The 22,082-nt window shown below is 38.1% G+C and overlaps 1 protein-coding gene across 1 annotated transcript; it reads left to right on the forward strand.

Annotated features, from left to right (window-relative positions):
* Window positions 1–560: 560 nt before the first annotated feature.
* Window positions 561–20,623, forward strand: LOC127651417 (cadherin-5-like). Its single transcript, XM_052137223.1, has 12 exons — window positions 561–894; window positions 7,483–7,707; window positions 7,882–8,167; window positions 11,263–11,376; window positions 11,486–11,653; window positions 11,756–11,937; window positions 12,128–12,384; window positions 12,515–12,651; window positions 13,086–13,198; window positions 13,338–13,440; window positions 16,466–16,708; window positions 18,000–20,623. The coding sequence occupies exons 2-12, from the start codon at window positions 7,483–7,485 to the stop codon at window positions 18,488–18,490; spliced, it is 2,319 nt and encodes a 772-aa protein (XP_051993183.1). The 5' UTR covers window positions 561–894; the 3' UTR covers window positions 18,491–20,623.
* Window positions 20,624–22,082: the final 1,459 nt, after the last annotated feature.

Below are 22,082 nucleotides of genomic sequence, written 5' to 3' on the forward strand. Positions count from 1 at the left end.
GGGCATGAGACATATATGAAGAAATAAGAAAGGACAAGGAGCAGACAAACAAACAAAAGCAAAATTCAAGCAGGGCTGCACTTCTGCAATTTCATCACTGTCCAAGCACCCAGGGGTATTTATCTTATGTCTCCTGTCAAAAAGGCTTGGAAGTTCCATGCAACTAATTCTACTAAACCAGCTCTCTCCACTTAGATCAACAGGGCACAACACTAAGCATTTCTGACAGATACATACAGTACATCCACCACAATTCCCAGTCCCCCCCCCCCAAAACCCCACCCCCTAGATTATACAAGACCACAGCAGCAGATATGACACTCACAGCTTATGAAAAATATAATACCACTTTCAGGAAAATCTCCTGGGATTACTTTATCTCCTTTAACCTGTTTATCATGCTGTTTATTCTATGGGTTTGAATAATGAATCACTTTGATTTCCTCTCCTCTTTCTGTTTTCATCACTGAAGTGCGAGCTAGAATGATTCTTCCAACTCCAGCCCCCTCAGTCTCTCTCTCTACGCTCGCTCTCTGTCTCCTTCGCTCCCTCTCATTTAGCATCAGCATAATGCTCTTCTTACCTTGGAGAGCTACTGGTGGTCAGGGGGATTAAAATGTTATCTGATTTCCCACAGAGGGGTTTGTAGCTGGCCTGAAGAGGCAGGGACAAAAACAGGAAGCGACAAGAGGAACGGCTGGGCTGGGCTGATCACTTTTGCCACCGAAGTTGTCCGATTGTCCAGTGAGCAGCTCTGTAGGAGCTAGGACAGGTTCACATGTCACTGGAGAACTAACAGCACTGACCTGAAACTGAGAAGGCTATATCTCTGCTTATTTACATACTGTAGGGATTGTTCAATCAAGGACGATTATTGAAGGGACCTAAACTCTGGTAGGTTTGTGTGTGTGTGTGGGGGGGTGGGGAGTTGGGGGGGTTAAGTGGTTTACGAGTATGACTTTTTTTAGGTTACAAACTGGTAATTACAAGGGTATTCTGCTATAAATGTGGTTTATGAGGACATTTCTAGTATCCCAATAATTGAATTTGCTTAAAAACATACTAAGCAATGTTTTATTGAAAATGTAAAAATGCAGAAATTTTTTTTTTGTGAGGTTTAGGGGTAGGGTTAGGGGATATAATCTATAGTTTGTACAGTATAAAAATCTTTATGTCTATGGAGGGTCCTCATAATGGTAGTTGCACCAACGTGTGTGTGTGTGTGTGTGCTAGTTAGTGTTCAGGTTAAAATGTGTTAAATGTGTTTGTTAAATGTTAGTGTTAACAAAAATGTAAGATTCAGTTGAATGAGAACAGCTTTTATTGGTTGTACTCATGGGTTTGTGCTAAAATTAAAATAAAATGCGTACTTGTTATTTGATATAAATTAAATGATAATATATTATATGCAATTTATATAATGTGTATCTTTACAAACAGATTCAAAACCAGATTTAAGTTATGTTTCCTGGTGTAATGGGAAGTTCCAAAAAACTCTAAAATACCCCAGGGAAGACATTAAACTTATCTGAATGTTATGTTTTACTTGTTGACAGAGAAGCAATAATAAATCTGCACACCATCTGTCCTGCTTTTTCTTGTAACTAAACAGTAATGATTATTTGTAATGTCAGCCCATATGCCACTGTAGTAATATTGTTCTGAGAGAGACAGAAATAAGAGCTATCTCACCAAATAGACATTCATTGTTCAGTACACTGTTGAAGATCATGAAAATCATAGTTTATTCTATAAATAATAAAACAAATGGCACTGTTAAGCTCAGTATTAAGTGGCATGATACATTAAACTGTACAGTAAATGAGCAGAACCACACTGATGAGTCAGTGGTGAGAGCAGGTGCCATGCAGTGGCAGTAACAGCTTTAAATGTTTTCTATAGCTTGTGACATGCAAGATATGTGATAGAAAGCATGGGAGCACTGGTGTATGTCAGGCTAAATTTCCTAGAGGAGAGAGTAGGCAGATTGCTGGAAGCTGCTTCATGATTAAACCTGTTTTAATCTAAAGCCCACATGTGAACACACAGAAAGACTTATTTTTAATGATTGTCTGAAAAACTATATTTCTGAAGATGTGCAGTGCAAATGTATGGTTTTTAATATTCCAATAAGACAGATAATATATATTTTATGGATCACCATTACCATGAGCATTATGATCCTGTGACTGTCAAATATGAAGAAAAGAACACATTTCGTCTCAATCATACTTCATTATAGTGTCAATAAATAATTGTGATTGTAATGAAGTGCAGCAACAAAGCTATTAATAGCCGTGCATTCAATTAAAAGATTTCATGTTCTAGAGAAACAGAAGGAAAATGTGACTTAAATTGTTTTATAATTATGTGAACTCAAAACAGGTGAAAAGTCAGGGCAAGTGTTCCAGATGTGTCGTATTTAAAGATTTGTTATTTATTTATTTATTCATTTATTTTGTAAAACCTTTATTAAGTGTCTATGCCTAAGAGTCAACCTTTCAAGCTATTTTTAATAAGGTAAATGTAGTACCTTTTACAAAAAACTCTGGGCAAGTTAGCTTCAGAAAAGGTGACTTTAGTGAAAGGCTGGAAGGAAGGCATGCTGTGATTTGGCCAAGACAGAAGGCCACAGGCCAAGTACCTCAGACAACAAGCTAGTTCCATAAAGATCCAATGAGAAGTTGATATCAAGTAACTAACAGTCCATCCGCAATATTGGCAGTTATTTAATATATACAGTACTGTGCAAAGGTTTTAGGCACTTGTGAAAAATGCTACACAGTGAGGATGTCTTCAAAAATAATGCCATAAATAGTTTAAATAGTTTAAATATATAAATCTGTATTGTAAGATCAAACCATTAAAAGATTGCTGTGGGTCTAAATATCATGTTTTATGATATGTATTTTGTTGGTAATTATGCTTCCCTACACAGATAATCTCCTTTCCCAGATATCATAAAATAGTCTTGATACTGTAACTATACTATTGTGTTATAATCTTTCGAGCTCAACACTTGTCAATAAAATTAACAAATGGAACAAATGACGCTGTTCCATTTACACACTACAATCAATGCAAACACTTAGAAATAAGTGGAGGGCCACATTCCATGTACAGTAACATCTGCTCATAATACTGTATGTGCAGACAAACTCCATGCTCCACTGCTTCATTGAGTCAAATTTATATATGATCCTGTCGTTTGGTCTTTCACATGTTTTTAGATCTTCCAAACATTTTATTCTATATCTGGCATAATTTGAAATTATCTCTTCGCCTGTGGCATTAACCACAAGCAGGCTTGATGAAGCGTAAATGCGATACTGAAAGCTGATTGGCTTGAATGATTACTTCTGATAATGACTGGTTATGAAGGCAGAAAGAGGCAAGTTTCATTTTACCTCCATTTGTCCTTTTTAGGATGCTGTTTGAGTGATGTTCTGAAATATTCCGTTTCTGAGATTTTCGGTTGCACTGCGCGGAGCATACATGAATATTCACAAGTTTCCGGTTTCGTGTTTAATCAACACTGAAAATATTAGTGCCTGCTCCCTGGATCACAATTCATCTAAACTATGTTTTTGGAAATGTAATTACATTTCAGCATATTTTATTTCAAACTTAAACAATATTCTATTCCCATGAAAAGCTTTGAAACTCATTGGATAATTTGTCATAAATGTATCTGTGATGGCATAATAAAGTTTATTTTGTTATTATTCTGTGCCATTCCTTGATCACTTGCTCATTTGGTAAATAAATAAAAAAGGGCTTTGTATTATTAAATGTACTTCATTCATAAAGGGACATCATACTTTTTTTTTTCCCATGCATGAACAATATTATAATAATTTCACATTTTTTCCAAAACGATGCATTTAGAGGACACAAATGCACTAGATGTTAGACAAATGACTGTGCAAGAAAGTGCATTTTTTTTAATATATTTTCTTTCTTTGAAAATCAGTTTGATACAATGGTGATGGAATTATCAAATCGATGTTGGTCAAGTTGTGAATTGTCTAACAATGCAGTACTTTAACAATTCAATTTGTTAGTCTATGAGCTTACCATAACAAGTAACATTTTTAAATTTTAAATGACAAGTGGCTAAAATAATACAATGTAAAATTTCATATAATAATGTGCACATTTACTGTAAATGTGAAACATAAAGGTACTGTACTTATGGGAGAAGTTGCCTTTTGCTGTTGAGAATAAAGAGAGCAACTGATTTGGTTGTAAAGTTTTTTCACAAATGTTTATTTTGAAAAGACATGGAGGGATACGATGTCCCTTTGTGATTTACAGTTTTTTTAAACTTTAGTACTATTTTCACAAGAAAGTGGTACAATTTCAAAACTCTTTGTACTAATCTCACAACTGATCATCAAAAATGCACTTATTTCAAGCAATTTCAGCATTCAATCTGTTCTCTTTCAGTTTAATACATGTGTCCATAATTTAATCCAACTGATCTTAATGGTTTATCAAGAATCCTTTGGTATTTCTATAGATTTTCAACTGGTCTGATTATTGTGTGTTGGTAAGGTATCAACTACTGTAATTTCTAAGAGCTTTCAATCAGGATAGACAAAACATAGAAAAATCACAATTATTACAAATTTCTTCACAATTGGTAAACATATACAGTAAGTAAGTAGAACTGTGTGTGAGCATTTGCAATGTGCAAACATGGAGCAGGTTAGACTTCAAGAGAGAGGAAACCTGGAGAAGGGTCAAAGAGGTAGACGCCGCCTAAGAGGACCTCCTCAAGGAGGTGGGCATCAGAGGGATAGAGGAAGCATACTGGCAAATCGAATGATTTCTGAGCTATCATTGTTGATTTAAACATGTTGTTAAAGAGGCTTTACTATTTGACATTATAATTATATAGCATAAATATATATATATATATATATATATATATATATATATATATATATATATATATATATATATATATATATATATATATATGCATTAATTACTTTTGATGTTTTCTTTGATCATATGTTGGATAAATATTTTATAGTGGATTTTGTATAAGGGTGATTTGAACATGTGTCTTGCATTGTTCGCTATTGAATTAACTGATTGTTTAAAGTACTAAATTGAAAAAAGACCATGTTGTGTTTTTGTGATTAAACCAAATGTTCCCATTACATGTTAGAATAATCTTGTTTTTTGAAACAATGATTACATGTAAAGAAAACAACCGTTATGAAAGCATGAGATCAGGTTTTGAAAGAATGACTAGGTGTGTGATCAAGAAGTGTGATCAGTTTAGAGTTTTGTATTAAGAGTTTTGAAAATGTACCACTTCTTAAAGTAGTACCAAAGCAATGAAAAAATTAAAATAAAAATATTTTCATAACACCGGAACCAGATGAATATCCATTTTTATTGGTCAGTTTACTGAGAGGAGGCTGAATGCCATGAGCCTTCTCTGGCATTCATACCAATCCATACATTCATTTAAACTCACCTTGCAACCGCACAAGAAATAACAAGACAAAAATACAAATTTTTTCAATGAAGGCACCTGAGTTGTGTGTGTTAGTAGGTAAATAGATTTTTTAAAAATGTATTTGATCACTTTTGTTGTTATTATTTTTGAATACATTTGGATTTATTCCTCTGAACAGCTGTCAATGTTAATTTGCTTTAGTTGTATTAACGTCATACAAAGTGCAGTAAACATAAAAAAAATAATGTTTGCTGTGACAAACTTGGGCTACAAAACAGTACCAATTCTCTTAGGTACACCTGGGCCATATTCATACAGCAGCAGAATGTGTTTGTCAGACCTGTTTTTAGTGCTTAATACAGTTACGTTCACACACAGTTCAGATATACAGTTAGCATTTTATAATCAAACTAACACATGCAAATTTACTAGACAACTAATTGTTAGTTGCATCATGTACAGTGAAAAACACGCTGCACTGTACACGTGTGTCTTGTGGGTTTCGTTAACTCACGGAGATGGAGAAATAAGCTGCATGTTATCCGAATATTCAGACGCAATTTCTACCAGTAGCTCAGGGGCACGAGCCACGCGATACAAATCTGCGCTCTGTACGTGGTTAAAAAGCATTCAAAGCATTGTCGATTAATTATTGGAATCAGAATCAGAATCAGAAAAAGCTTTATTGCCAAGTAAGTTTTTTACACATACAAGGAATTTGTTTTGGTGTTGTAAGCGCGTGTCACACAATCTCTAAATATATGAAACAAGAATTAAAATATATCAATCACACCTGTAAGTAAATACGGTTGTCAATTCCAAACACTGACTGTGTGAACGTAGCCATAGACATGGTTTTTGCTAGTTGTTAGCAGAAAGGTTGTTCCAAGCATCTTGGAGAACTTGCCACTGTATTTATTATTCAGCAAAACATTGGAAAAAAAAAAATAAATAAAAATCACACAACGATCAGCTGAGCCCCTAAGACCCAAAGATAAGTATTTATGGAAACACTTTACAATAACGATGTATTTGTTACAATTACTTAACTATATTATTTAACATGAACTAACAATGAACAATCCTTTACAGCACTTGTTGATCTTGGTTAATGTTAATTTTAACATGTATTCATAATTCTATTAAATGTTGTATAAAAATATGTTAACATTAGTTCATGCACAATGAACTGGCATGAACTGATAATGATAAACCATTGTATCTTTATAAATGAATATTTACCAAGATTAGTAAAAATATATTTTTAATTGTTAGAGCTTGATACCTGAATGTATTTACTATGTTAACAAATAGAACCTTTTTGTAAACTATTACCATATTTATGAATTTGTCCTTAACAAGAAAAAGAAATTGTGCTTGAATAAACTGGAGCATTTGAGTGGGAATTAACCATAAAATGAAAATGCCCATAATAATTTGAACTCCATTGTGAGTCAAGGGCAATGTTATACCTTATGTGAAAGTATCAATCATTTTGAGTGGGAGAGAGTGGAGTTTACAGGGACCGTAAGCTAAGATTTAGCAATTTGAGAACACTTAAGAACCATAATCCACCTCATCTTAATATCATCATCTAACTGAGTCTAACATAAGAATGGTCCATCAAGCTAAAGAGTATTATCTGGGATGGGAATAGTCTCAGACTGCTCAGGAACAAAGCAGGCAAGAAAATGTAGTTGTAGGCTTTTACAGTATCACACAGATAGTGTGTGCTATTTCCCATGATTCAGAAGCGTACAATCAAAAGATTCTGCCACGGAAATAACACTAATGAGACAGACAATTTAATGAAGGAATTTGATTCACAGAGATATCTATGATTGCCTGAATTATATATTTGTCTTTCTTTCTTTATTTTCAACTTTCCAACCTTAAAACATACCTAGGAGGGTGCAAAAATACCATTGAATTAAAACAGGAAAAATTTTAAGAAATGAATTAATGTGTATATAATGGATCTGTTGTTCATGTCACATGGTCCACAGATGATGAAACAATCTGCCTGGAGGCAGATGACTGAGCCTGGGGTTTTGGCAGGTTTCTTGGTCATTTTATGTACCCTCAGTCCAGTAGTGAATTCCCACCAAGCTCTGAAACCACCATCCTTGTACAACACAGTCCTCCAAAGACAGAAGAGAGAATGGAAATGGGATAAACTGTATGTGTATGAGGAATCAGATCCAAAGACCCCACCTGAATCAATTGGAAAGGTAAGGGGTCAAGACCATGATCAATGGAATGATGAATATAGTGTTTGAATAATATAAAAAATGTGCTTGATCCACATGCATTGCAAAGTAATTGGAGAGTTGCATAAATAACTAAATAAATAAATGAGATTATGTTTGTAATTTTTCTTTCCTTTTTTATCTTTCCCTTTTTAGCTAGTGAATACACTTTACAAAGATATGTCCACGCAGTTTATCCTCTCAGGAGAAGGTGCTAATGATATTTTTTATGTAAATGACATGGGGGATATCTTTGTAAATGCAAAGCTGGACAGAGAAAAGAAAAGTGTCTTCAGACTCTCAGCCTCGATCATCAACATTCAAACCAAAAAATTGATTGACAAAAATGATAATTTTGAAATAGTGCTCCTTGATATTAATGACAACAGACCTGTTTTTCCACCTGCCCTCTCTGGATCCATCAGTGAATCCTCTATAGCAGGTACTGTTATTTGTATATATGGTATTCTTGTAATTATTGGAGTCACTATAGACAAATATGGAAATGTTAGTTCAACGTTGTGTCGAATAGTGACACTAGGGGTCGCTCTTGGGAGCCCGATCCACCTTCAGATCTTTGAGAAAAGGCCAATGAGAAGTGGTGAATTGGCGAGTTTAATTTGCATGCCACTCCCCCCTACATACGGGTATAAAAGGGAGATCAGGATGCAGATTAAGTCATGATTTTCTACGGAGCCGAGCTGTTGTATCACAGCCAGCTGAATACCACTGCCATTTCCCATTCACCTGACTCTTCAAGAGCATTCTGCTGTTTGATATAAGGCGTATTCCAGCGGTTCTCACTCTACTCTGCACTCCAGTGCAGATTACACCCCTGGGCGCTTCAACAGCGGTTTAAAGAGCAATTTCCTCTAAAAGAGTGTGTTTCCTCTATTAGAGCAAGGCACAATGACGTTGAACTTCTTTTTAAAGATGCATATTTTTAAAGATGCCTTTCCATCTCTGTGGAAAGGGGTCGTTACCTCTCCGCACATGACGGTAACGATCACTGCCTCACACGCCTGGGCAATAAGCGTGTTTAGGAAGCATTCGTGGAGTGGTTCATGTTCTCACTTCGAGAACATGACCATGGCAATGTTGCGGTCGCAGCTTTCCTGCTTCCGAGGGAAAGCCACTTCGGCTGTCCCCCTCGTGGGTCCTCCTACCTACGGGTACGAGACCGCCTCGGCTGACACCGGAGGTGATTTGGGGACTTCAGTTAAGACGCCTCCACCAGGTAAATCCCCACGGACCGCACACTCCCCAAAACGCTCATTTGCTTCCTTCCAGCACTGGGGTAATGCAGGCTTGCCTCACCGCCAGCCTTGTTCTTCTGGTGCTTGCGAGCCATGTTGATCGCTGCATCAGAGAGCGCCTTGTTGAAGTCAGATGCCGAGGACTCGACAGGGCTGTCGCCTTTGGGTGTGGCAGCCCAGTCTGTGACCAACGCAGAGCTGACCGTCATGATTTCCCGGGCTGCCACGAGTGTTGGCACCAACAATTGCGGCTGGATGACTGGTTCCTGGGGTGCAGCGTGCCATTTGCGGCCACGCCCCCCCCAGTCCCATTCTTCCCGGAAATGCATGACGATCTGACGCGATCGTGGAGGGCACCTTTAACCGCCCGAACACGATCCTTCAGCTCGTCCGCCAACACTACCCTCGATGGGGGGGACGCCCAGGGTTATGCCATGATACCCGATTGCCGCACACCTAGACGAGAGTATTTCTGATCCCGGTGTGCAACTAGAACTGCGCTCGGCCACTGACCTCGCCCTCCGTGTGACTTAGGCCACCACGTGCACACTCGGGCAGATGATATCCACGCTTACATCCAAGGTGAGAGAGGGGTTTTACATCCCTTATTTCATTGTTCCCAAGAAGGTCAGTGGGCTGTGGCCAATCTTGGACCAGCCAGTTCTGAACCGGGCCTTGCACAGACTCCCGTTCATGATGCTGATTCAGAAGCACATGTTGACTTGCATCCGGCATCAAGATTGGTTTGCGGAGGTAGACCTGAAGGACACATACTTTCACGTCTCGATTTTGCCTCAACACAGACCCTTCCTACGGTTCGCGTTCGACGGCCGAGCATATCAGTACAAGGTCCTCCCCTTCGGCTTGTCCCTGTCCCCTCATTTCTTCACAAAGGTTGCAGATGCAGCCCTGGCCCCGTCAAGTGAAGTGGGCATCCGCATACTGAACTACCTCGACGACTGGCTGATTCTAGCACACTCTCGAGAGTCACTGTGCTCCCACCTCAGCTGTCTAGGGCTTCGGGTCAACTGGGAAAAGAGCAAGCTCTCCCCAGTTCAGAGCCTCTTTTCTCAGCATGGAGTTAGACTCAGTGTCAATGATAGCGCGCCTCACGAATGAGCGCAAGCAATTGGTGCTGGACTGCCTGAACTTATCCAGGCAGCAAATGCTGGTCCCACTGAAAGAGAGGCTCCAGGGGCATATGGCATCCTCAGCGGCAGTCACGGCGCTCGGGTTGATGCATATGAGACGCTACAGCACTGGCTCCAGACCTGAGGCACGCATGGCACCGCGGCACTAACGGCCACTGCTCGCCGCTTTTTCAGCCCTTGGACTGACCTTGCTTTCTTTTGGGCAGGAGTCCCCATACAGCAAGTGTCCTCTCGGGCATTCGGAGAGCTCCCATCGAGCCCCTTGAATCTGTCGAGTTAAAGGCTGTCTCTCTGAAGACTGCCCTTCTGACCGCGCTCACTTCCATCAAGAGGGTCAGGGACCTGCAAGCGCTCTCTGACAGTTAAGAGTGCCTAGAGTTTGGTTTGGGTAACTCTCACGTGATACTGAGACCATGATGGGGCTATGTGCCCAAGGTTCCCACGACCCCTTTTAGGGATCAGGTGGTGAACCTGCAAGTGCAGCACCCAGAGGAGGCAGTCCCAGCCGTATCGTTGCGGTGACTGGTGTGTGCTTTGCGTATCTACTTGGACAACACGCAGAGCTTTAGACACTCTGAGCAGCTATTTTTCTGCTTCGGCGTCACAACGTCGAAGTGAGTGACAGAAGGGGAAAGTCTTGTTTACTGTTGTAACCTCCGTTCCCTGATGGAGGAAATGAGACATTTTGTCCCTCTTGCCACAGGCTGAACTGTACCGCTGTAATGTCTGGGACTTTGTCTCAGCTCCTCAGTGCAAAACCTGATTGAATCTGCATCCCGATCTCCCTTTTATACCCTTATGTCGGGGGGAGTGGCATGCAAATTCAACTTGCCAATTTGTCAACTTCTCATTGGCCTTTTCTCAAAGATCTGAAGGTGGATCAGGCTCCCAAGAGCGACCCCTTGTGTCATTAATCGACACACGTCTCGTTCCCTCCATCAGGGATCAGAGATTACGACAGTTACCGAGTATTCAAGTTTTTTTATTCAAGCATTACTACATCTGACATCATCAGAGAGTCATGGTATCATCACACTATTGTAAGGGCATCTACTATGGCTTGATTCTCATTTGCAGTTATGTTATTCTGTTTAATGTATTCTGGGGGGAAATTTGTTTTATTAAAATAGGCACTACAGTGATGACAGTAGAGGCAACTGATGCTGACGATCCAACCACTAATTATGGAGTGATTGAGTACAATCTGATAAATGGGACAGACCTCTTCCACATCGACAAAAAAGGTTTTTTTCTTAACTTATATTTATAAAATTATATTATAATGATAACTGACATTTGAATTGTTTAACATAAACCAGAAAAATATGACTAGCCCTCACTGTTCTTTTTAAGGTGTTATCAGCACACTGAACAGCTCCCTGGACCGTGAGAAACAGAGTCAGTACCTGATTGCCATACAAGCCAAAGATATGCCAGGATTTTCTACTGGAAATATTGCTACAACAGTAGTGACCATCAACATTACTGATATAAATGACAACATTGCCACCTTCAAGACAGGCAAGTGATTTGTAAAAACTGTGATATTGAGATAGCAAAGACACACTGTATACTACACTGCTTTTTGAGTAAATATCATCAGAATATCGCTTTCTCCAACAGGAAAATACTATTTTAATGTGAATGAAGACAGCAAACCAGGATCTGAAATTGGCACATTAGAGGTGGAGGACAAAGACGAGATTCAAAACAAAGACCCAACATTTACTATAGAGCAAAATAATGATGAAGTGTTTGAAATTAACCGGAGTAATGAGAAAGATGGAATTCTTAGCCTTAAAGTGGTAAGTATTTAAAGCTTAATTTCCAAACCTGCCATTAATCAATTTACAGCTTTCAAGGCTGAGCAATGCTGTTCATGATATCAAAGTTAAAATTCAGTGAATTCGATTGTCAACATTTGCAGCAGTTACGTGAAGTATCAAGTACAAGGTTATAATTATTTTGCTCATTTTGCTTTGCAATAACTTGCAGCCTCTCGACTATGAAACAGTGCAGAATTACACTCTCATTGTAAGTGTGGACGAGTACACTGTTTCAAAATCCCCAGATAGCCGAGGACCAAACTTGCTGAAGAGCACCCAAGTTTTCATCAACATAATTGATGTTGATGAACCACCCATTTTCGACCAAACTGATTACAAGTTCAGCATTTTTGAGGGACCTTTCAAGAATCCATTCATTGGTGTTGTCTCAGCAAAGGATCCAGATAAAAACAGCTACAAAATATGGTATAAATTGACCTGTTTTTTATATATGTACCATATAAAAAAAGCACACAAACATTCTGTTTTCTGCTGTACTATAAAGTTGTAATCGGATACAAAAGACTAACCTCATGTTGACATTTGATCTGTCTAGGTACTCTATTGAAGACCCAAACTGCCCTGTAAGTGTGGATCCAGTACAAGGGCATCTTTCCTTAAAGAGACAACTGGATAGAGAGCAAGAGCCCTCATACACATTCCAAGTTACAGCACAGGAGGATACACCAAATGGTATGCTCTAAGCAAGCTCTTAGCTACCACACTTATGTGTTTCCAAAGTAAAACACCATGTTGGGCAATTGTGATTTCAGATTCAATCTTGCTGAATCAGCACTGACCAAATGTGCTGCTGATCACTGATTACCTGATTAAAAAATGATAATAATAAAAAAAATGGCATTTAAAAATGTTTGTTGTTGTGCTGTGCTGATTATTGTTTGTTTGAGAGAGTAATTTGTTTTAATTAAAAATTAACATGAAAATTGTTTTGCAGTAAATAGTATCATACTGAATATAAGAAGTTTATTCCAAGCTATATCATTTGGTAGCCAAATCTTTTAAAATAATAACAGTGTGCCTGAGTATAAATAATAAGCATCATGATCATTAATGTCATCATCACAAAAATTCTGTAAAACCATCCTGTTCTCTCTCTAAATCCTCAGGTCAAAAATCATATGCAATGGTTTATCTGAAAGTTCTTGACATTAATGACAATGCACCAGAACTGACTATTGAGAACGATGTGTATGTGTGTGAGAGTGATAAATCTGACACGGTACGGAACTACTGTTATACATTTAACCATTCAAATTCCATACGTCTTTTACCTCCCCCACCCCCCAAATATTTCAGGTCTATTTTCATACATCTGTTTTCATACACCTTAATTTATTATTACCCTCTATATTGTATAGGTCATTGGGATTATTGGTGCCCATGATAAAGATGAATATTCAGGCAGATTCCGCTTTGCTCTGGCGAAAAAAAGTTCAAACTTTTCCCTTCATGACAACCAAGGTGAGTAAATTAATAATGTACAATACACTACAGCCGAAGAGTAGCTATTTATCAATTAAATAATAACTTTTCGGGCAATATTTGTAAGGTAGAATTTGAAATATTTTAAGTCATGAAAGAGCAACAGACTTCACCTTAAGTTTCTGCTTAACACCTGCCAGCAGCCAAATGTGGGTATTTTTATGAAGTGGTGATATTTTGCGTTGTATATCAGCCACTGTGCAGATTGGCCATTGACATAAAATGCGAATGTAAAATTACAACAACAAATTTGTTTTGATGTAGCACATTTGTTTACATATTGAGAGACATATGAAAGAAAAGCAAGCGAGGTAAGTGTCTAAATGGTTGATCTTCAGTGACGCACTCTCCTGTCATCATATCGCAAGCTAAGAGATTCAGAATTACGCTATAGTTTTGTTTACATCCAAAATGACGTACACACCAGGATGACAGCAATGTTCCACGTGCGGTCAGATTAGAAAAGCAAACTAGTTTCACTTTCGTGCAATTTTATGTGTGCTGTTATATTTTTTAATAATGAATTAAATAAACATCGCTTGTACACCTTTAAGGAATAGTTCTCTCATCATTCACTCACCCTCATGCCATTCCAGACATGCGTATGACTTTCTCTCTTCTGCAGAACACAAATTGAGATTTTTTGAATATTTCACCTCTCTAGGTCCATACAATGCAAGTGAATGGGTGCCAATATTTTGAAGCTCCAAAAATCACACAAGTCAGCATAAATTAATCCATGTAACGCCAGTGGTTGAATCAATGACTTCAGAAGCGATATGATAGGTGTGGTTGAGAAACAGATCAATATTTATGTAAATTTTTACTATAAATTCTCCTCCCTGCTCAGTCAGCCTCCACTTTAACTTTCAATTTCACTTCTTCTTCTTGTGTTTTTGGTGATTCACATTCTTCATGCATACACCCACTACTGGGCTGGGAGAAGGATTTCTAGCAAAAATTTACTTAAATATGTCTCACCCATATCCAGGGGCAGATTGGCCATAGGGAGAACTGGGACTTTTCCTTGTGTGTTGTCCGCGAAACAATGTACATACAAAGTTGTACATTACAGTCTTCAAAGACAAAAGGACAACTGGCTCTATCAAGGAAAGAAAGAGATGTGGAAGGCCAGATGTACAACTGAACAAGAGGAAAAAAATACACCAGATTCTCTAGTTTGAGAAATAGATGCTTCACATGTCCTCAGCTGACAGCTTCATTGAATTCTACCCACTCAACACCAGTTTCATGTACAACAGTAAAGAGAAGACTCGGGGGTGCAGGCCTTATGGGAAGAATTGCAAAGAAAAAGGCACTTTTGAAACAGAAAAACAAAAAGAAAGGGTTAGAGTGGGAAAAGACATTGGACAACAGATAATTGGAAAAGAGTGTTATGGATCTTAACCCCATTGAGCTTTTGTGGGATCAGCTAGACTGTAAGGTGTGTGAGAAGTGCCCGACAAGACAGCCACATCTATGGCAAGTGCTAAAAGAAGCATGGGGTGAAATGTCACCTGAGTATCTGGACAAACTGACAGCTAGAATGCAAAGGATCTGCAAAGCTGTCATTGCTGCACGTGAAGGATATTTTGATGAGAACTCTTTGTAGTTTAAGAAGTTCTGAAAAATGTTTTCACATTTCAATAGTAATTTTTCACATTATTAATGTCCTGACTATACACCCGGCAATCATCTTTGTCTGACCCTCCGACTGATTTTTGATAAAATGTTCTCAACATCTGTGTGGCAGGGCGGAGGGCGGGGCTGGGTCGTGATCCTACACACCTGACGGACATGTCCGTTAACGATCTCTCTATCCCGCACGATCCTCTGCAGTCGACCTTTATACCTCAGAGGCTTGATTAGCCTAATATGGGACCGGGTGTGTAGGATCACGACCCAGCCCCGACCCTCCGCCCTGCCACATTCTGAAATACCAGTCTGTGCAAAACTCAGCATTCATAGGCATGAGCCTCAGCAGTCAGCAGTGAGTTTAACAACGCTCACTGACATGTGCATTCAGCCATCATCAGTTGTACGGACCTGGAGCGTGTGTTTCAGCTTTTCTGGCGATAGTTTAGTTACACTGCTTTTCTAAACATGGATCACACCGTTTAGGTGAGCGTCTTTTTCAATCAAATGTATTTATATAAAATTGCTTGTGTGGAGTGCTGTCAAATCTACAGACGTAAAACATGTTCACTGCAGTTGTGACAGAAATGTCGTTAGCACATATGCACATGAGTAAACAAAAGCAATCGATTATGAAAACTGAAAGTTCAAAGAAAATCTGCTAAAAAGTGTGCTTCTATTCACTATTCTTGAAGTGTCAAACGATCATTCCTCATCTGTTCAGGGTCTGTAGGGCTTGCAAAAGAAAAATAATTTGAAACTGAACCTACAAATATCCTAATTATTTTTGTTTCTATACAGCTGTGAGTCAGCCCTCTCAATCATTAACAGCATCAACTCAGTTTGTTGATTTCAATATACAGTATACCCTCTGACTATTTTAATATTAATAAATTCACAGTATTAAGGGTGTTTTTTTAAGTAACGTGATGAAAGTGTTAGCTAAAATAAATACAGACAAAATGTTGGTCCCTGCAAAGTTTTCATCTAGATAAGCTGGCCCCTGCAAGAACATAGTCAAAGAGCCCTGATATACAATAATAGAGTGTTGCTTTTTGCAACTGTGTCTGCAACCGTTTTTTCCTAGCATTACAATTCAATCAATGCCAAAGTGAGGAATTACTCTTACTATAATTGTGAAAAATGTGATAATCTTAGGCCTGGTTACATTTAATTGTCACAAGGATCTTGGCAACTTTTCCCTACAAGCATCAACAGAAAAACAAAAACAGATTCCAGTGACAACAATAGCAATGCTGATGAAAATCATTAGCTTGCAGCTGTGGCAGACATACCCTTACATGTCCTTACCCCTGACTAAGAACATAATTAATGACTGCATCTTTTCATTTACCAATTTTTGTTGTAGATAACACTTCAAGTATTGTGCTAAAGCAGGGAGGTTTCAGTACAGAGCACTCAGTGGAGCATGTGTTGGAAATCGAAATCTCTGATGGAGGTACACCAGAACAAAAGAGCATTAACCCCCTCCACATTAAAGTGTGCACATGCCAGTCGGATCGAAGGATGGAGTACTGTATGGCTTACGCCCAGACTGGACTGAGTGTCAGTGCCCTCTCAGCCATTCTTCTCTGCATCATCACAATCTTGGGTAAGATTACATGTGTCTCTTCTCTCTCTTACTTGCTTTTTGGTCATTCCTATAATTGGTGACATTTCGACTTTGAAACTTTTGGAAAATAAAATTCCTTTTTCCAAGCCTGTTCAAATTATTACTTGGTGAAATTAAACAATATACTGTAAATACCACAAAACTTGTACTGGGGTTTAAATGTCACCAAATTGTAGGATTTATGAATTATGTGTCTGAAAATCCTTACAAAGAATTCATGACATAACATGAGTATGGTCATATACTGTAAATCACACATGTGAACATTTTAAAACCTGCATTTAAAGAAAGACTTTTCTCCATAATTTCCAAAGTGGAGAAAGAAAGGAGGAGAGTTTGTGTAATTCACTGTCTTTGGATCCATTAAATTGTCTGATTGAGTAAATAATACAGGGACCAAACAGAGTGAATAAAATCATGTAAACTCCATATACTCTGTTACGATGAGCTGGAAGGCAGACAATGGGCGAGGATCTAATTGCAGAGTAGGCTTTATTTGACAGGGTGAAAAACAAAATAGACAAAACCAAAACAAAGGGAACACCCGCAATGGGGAAATACAACAAAAACACGGAAAACAAACAAAGGTTTAACAGACAGGATAAACATCAAAGGGCACGGAAACAAGCATCCATAAACATCGACAATCGACAGGGGAATGGAGAAACAGCAGGGTTTAAATACACAGGAGACATGATGATGACAAATGACGATCAGGTGAGCACAATGACACAGGGCTGGCAGTGATGAGGGCCGGGAATCATGGGAAGTGTAGTTTTTACAAAGGGAATAGGAGTTTGAGACAAAGACTAGTGAAACACAGGGCAGACAACAAGGGAATCGTGACATACTTGTTCATTGTCTCCATTAAGTTGTCTGATTGAGTAAATAATCCAGGGACCAAACAGTGTGAATAAAATCATGTAAATTCTGTACACTCGTTCATTTTCTCCAAGTCTGGTCCTCCCGGGTATAGGCTTTGATATGTGATGAGTAGTGTGCTGAAGAAGTATAATTTAACAGTTCTGCAACACTGCTCTTTATGTGTGAACTGCCAGATATGAGAAACAAGACAGGAGTGATGATAAAAAAAGAAGAAAAAAAACACACTTCATCACTTCATCCAATACATGAGAAGTGTTGAAGTGTTTTGAGATTCACAGTTTTGCAGGCAGGCAGTCTGAGTGAAACATTTTTCATATCTTGTGTCTGGTGTACAGTTGAATGTTCTGTCAGGTTGATAATGTCTCTATTTCTCTCGTCACAATAGTCATCGTCATACTCATTGTGTTGCGGAGACGTTATCAGAAAAATACTTTGGTCACACTCTGTAAGTCATCTGGCGAGATCCATGAGCAGCTGGTGAGATACGATGAGGAGGGTGGTGGAGAGATGGACACAAATGGCTATGATGTCTCCATCCTGACCTCCGCCTGTCATGACAGCAGCTTTCGGCCTGGCCCAGGGCCTTCACTTTATGCCATGGTGAAGAAACCCCCTGCCTGCAAGGGCGACATGGCCATGATGATCGAGGTGAAGAAAGATGAGGCAGATCACGACCGTGATGTAATCCCCTATGATACATTACACATCTATGGCTATGAGGGGTCTGAATCCCTGGCCTGTTCCTTCAGCTCTTTAGACTCATCCTCCAATGGGTCTAATTTGGACTATGACTTCCTAAATGATTGGGGGCCACGTTTCAGGACCCTGGCTCAGCTCTATGGAGCAGATGGCTCTGACACTGATAGCTCCTACTGATCCCCAGAAAGAAAGCCCATATCTCAGTGGCCATCGTCCTAGGAGATTAAATCAAACTTAGAATCCATCAGATGCTAAAATGTGGTATGATGGAGACTGTTGTATTCTCTTCATGGGACTTTCTATCAGAGTCTCTTTAAAAGAATGATTAACAAGTGCCAATACTTGTTTACTTCATGTATTGTTATAACATTTTGTTGAGCACTAAATTGTTTGTTTATTTGATAGAATAAGTGTTGGTATAAACAAAAAATTGCCTTGGTCTTTCAGACTAGTTTTAGTAGAGGTAGATTTTGTAAAAAAAAAAGTTTGACAAGAGCTCAGTTTTGGGTGTTTTATCCATACTGCCAATTATAACTATTACCTAAATGTATCAGCATGAGTGCTCTTTTCCTTTTCTTTCTTTCTTTTTTTCCCATTTGTATTATTATGTTTTGTTTTGTTTTTCATCTTGTACTGTTTACAAAATCCTTAGTTTGTGAGTTTTTTTTATTTTTTTCTGGACTTTTTTCTAAAGCCAGCATTGTTCAGCAGCTGACTCTTCTCATCAGGAAAACCACTGAATTGCCATGGGAGCAACAGAGGAAGCAGTGTTAACTGTATTTTGAAAGTATTAAAGGCTACTCAAAGTTCATTTGACAGGAATCATCAGCACATTGATTGTTATGAGTTAAGCCTAAATCTCTAAGGTCTACCATTATAAGGTAGTTGCAGACATCTCAGGAAACGCATATTGACTTGTAGCTTGTTGAAATGTGAGAAGTGGTTAATATCTGAATAACCATTTGAGTTGTATGTGTAGCTATATACACTGATCAGCCACAACATTAAAACCACCTGCCTAATAATGTATAGGTCCCCCTTGTGTCGCCAAAATAGCACCAACCAGCATCTCAGACAGGCTGGTTTGAGTATTTCTGTAACTGCTGATGTCCTGGGATTTTCACACACAACAGTCTCTCGAATTTCCTATTAATGGTGACAAAAACACATCCAATGAGCGACAGTCGGTCAACAGAGAATGGCCAGACTGGTTTGAACTGACTAAGTCTATGGTAACTCAGATAATGCTATTCTGAGATGCGGGTTGGCACTGTATTGGTGGCACGAGGGGGACCTACACAATATTAGTCATGTGAGAATAATGCAAAAATGACATTGCTAATCTTTTGTATAAAGATAGGTCAAACTAGTTTTACTCAAATATATGTAGCCGACCAGCTCTTTTTTTTTTTCTTTTTTTTTTTCCACAAACTCTACAGTTTCTCCCATTAACCATGGGCACAATATGTGGAAGCCATTTTCTGCCTTTCCTGTAGGGAATGACATGCCAAGCACTCCTCTCCCATCTAAGTCAAAATGACCTGCACCGTCACTAAAATGTCAACTTCCTGTTTATGTGAGCACAAGGAAACAGACTCATTTTTAAGTGAAGGAACACACTGGAACTGTTTTCCTGTTTTCTTGTCTTGGAAAATTTAGGAGAGCAGGAAAACGTTAAAGAACAATATAAATCAAGCTGTCTTGATCACAAAGGCATTGTCAGTTCTTTAAAGACAAAGGTGCTGGCTGCTCTTTGTTTGATTTCAATAAAGTTCTGTTTTTTTTTTATTATTATTTACTATTTACGTCTATTTACTGTATATAATTTTTTTGTAGATTTAGTACAATACCTAAAGCACAGATATATATTACTCAGAAACACAGCACATATTCTCATGAAATTATGTATTTATATTTCTCAAATAATACAAAATACAAAAAGTTCGAGAAAAACTGGAACCATAACTAAAATGAGAGACTTCAGTTCACTGTATATGTGATTGTTCTTTATTATTATCTTATTCCCTGTGACTAAGTATGCTTTTGAGCCAGCTGTGTGTGGCAATAATGGGCCCTTTTGTAAAGTATAGTGTGTTGAATAAGCATTTGTATATATTACAGAGTCTGAGACTTCGTAGTCCAGTAGATGTCAGTGTTGGACAGTCAGGCTAAACATTTAAGTGTGTGGTTATTGTGTGGTAGAAGGAAAACAATATGTGCCTTTTTTTCTATTGTGTATATTGTTTAAAATGTTTTGTTTAAACAGATTTTCTATTTGTATTTGAATAATAAACTTCACATTCCATACAACTGTTTCACTGTCTATAACTGTCTCTATACTTTGAAATATTGTATAATACAATTTCATTTTAGTTAAGAAAAAATGGAAACCAAAAATGTATTATCGAATGTCAGATAGCCTAATGGCTCTTTTGCCTTGCTGAACAGTAGTAGTGCTGCTCTCCATTAAATGCAAGAGTGTCTCATTAAACCCATGTTGTCTGGGCAGCAGAGGGTGCCTTGAGGTGAAGTTCTGAATGTTTTGCTCATAGTCCTGGAGTACGTGTGAAACAGATCACACAGATAATGGCATTTTAGCGGAAATTCCACAATGATGAACGCGCCTGAGACACCCAGCTGAGACTTCCTGAGGGTTCACACTGCATTCAGGTGTGTACAGAGAAAATCAATTTCTAACACTGCAAATCAAAATCAATAAAGTCTGATAAGAAAGTCTGATTAAATTAAGAGGGGAAAAAACATGCCCCTGAACAAACCACTAACACAGGCTGACACTCTTATAGACAAAGCTTCACCAATTCACCATTTATAACAACTTCCTTTAAGAATCATATGCCATCATCCAAACCGCAAAACCCTTAATATTGCCTGCTTCATTAAAATCGTTATACCAAACTAAAGAGTTTCTCAATGAGTTTCTAGGTTGTTGCATTTAATTAATCAGTAAATGAACGTAATGGTTCTTATTTTTTCTTTCATTGACCTGGGCTAATAAACACTTTTTGTAACACAAAGGAACTGTACAATAAATAATAATACATTACATTTTAATTTGAGAACTGCTGCGACCAGATCATCATACATTATTAAGATGGTCGTCATAAACATAATTCCAGTATGTTTTATTTGTTATACTATACTTTATTTATATGTAAGTTATATATGTGGAATGCAATCAATTAAAATTAAAAAACCCTATCCAGGGACCTCACTAGACATAGTATGCTTGTCTTCCATCAGCTGTCTGTTCAAAGATTATGCACTATAATGCCCTATAATAAATGTAGAAAATTATATAATTTTCCCAGACCAGCACAGTGACGTTTATACCTCTTTGCTAGAGTCTGCCTACTGAGAGCTGGAATTAATAATTTAGAATAAAAAGGACAGGACACAAAAGGACACAAATCATGTCACTGTGATTATAAGATCCATTAGATCACAACAATAAATGTGAATTTACTCAGAAAGTTGTAGCTTGCCAAATTGAACACAAGGGGACAGCACAATATCACTGGCGATGTGACATGCCTTCCCATCTAGTACAATAAACACATTGTAATCACAGGCAATCACTTTTTACGCAGTGCTGTGTTTAAAGATTAGTTGAGACAAAATTGTTGTCAGAAGAGCATCACAGAAGAACAAAGAAGATTTATCAACACTGGAGCAACAACTTTGATTTTAGGGAGAAAAAAAAGTTGAGAAATATTAAGGGAGAGATTAAGGCATTTTCTATACATATCTC

This window comes from Xyrauchen texanus, chromosome 1, assembly GCF_025860055.1.
Source record: "Xyrauchen texanus isolate HMW12.3.18 chromosome 1, RBS_HiC_50CHRs, whole genome shotgun sequence".
Classification (NCBI taxonomy): Eukaryota; Metazoa; Chordata; class Actinopteri; order Cypriniformes; family Catostomidae; genus Xyrauchen; species Xyrauchen texanus.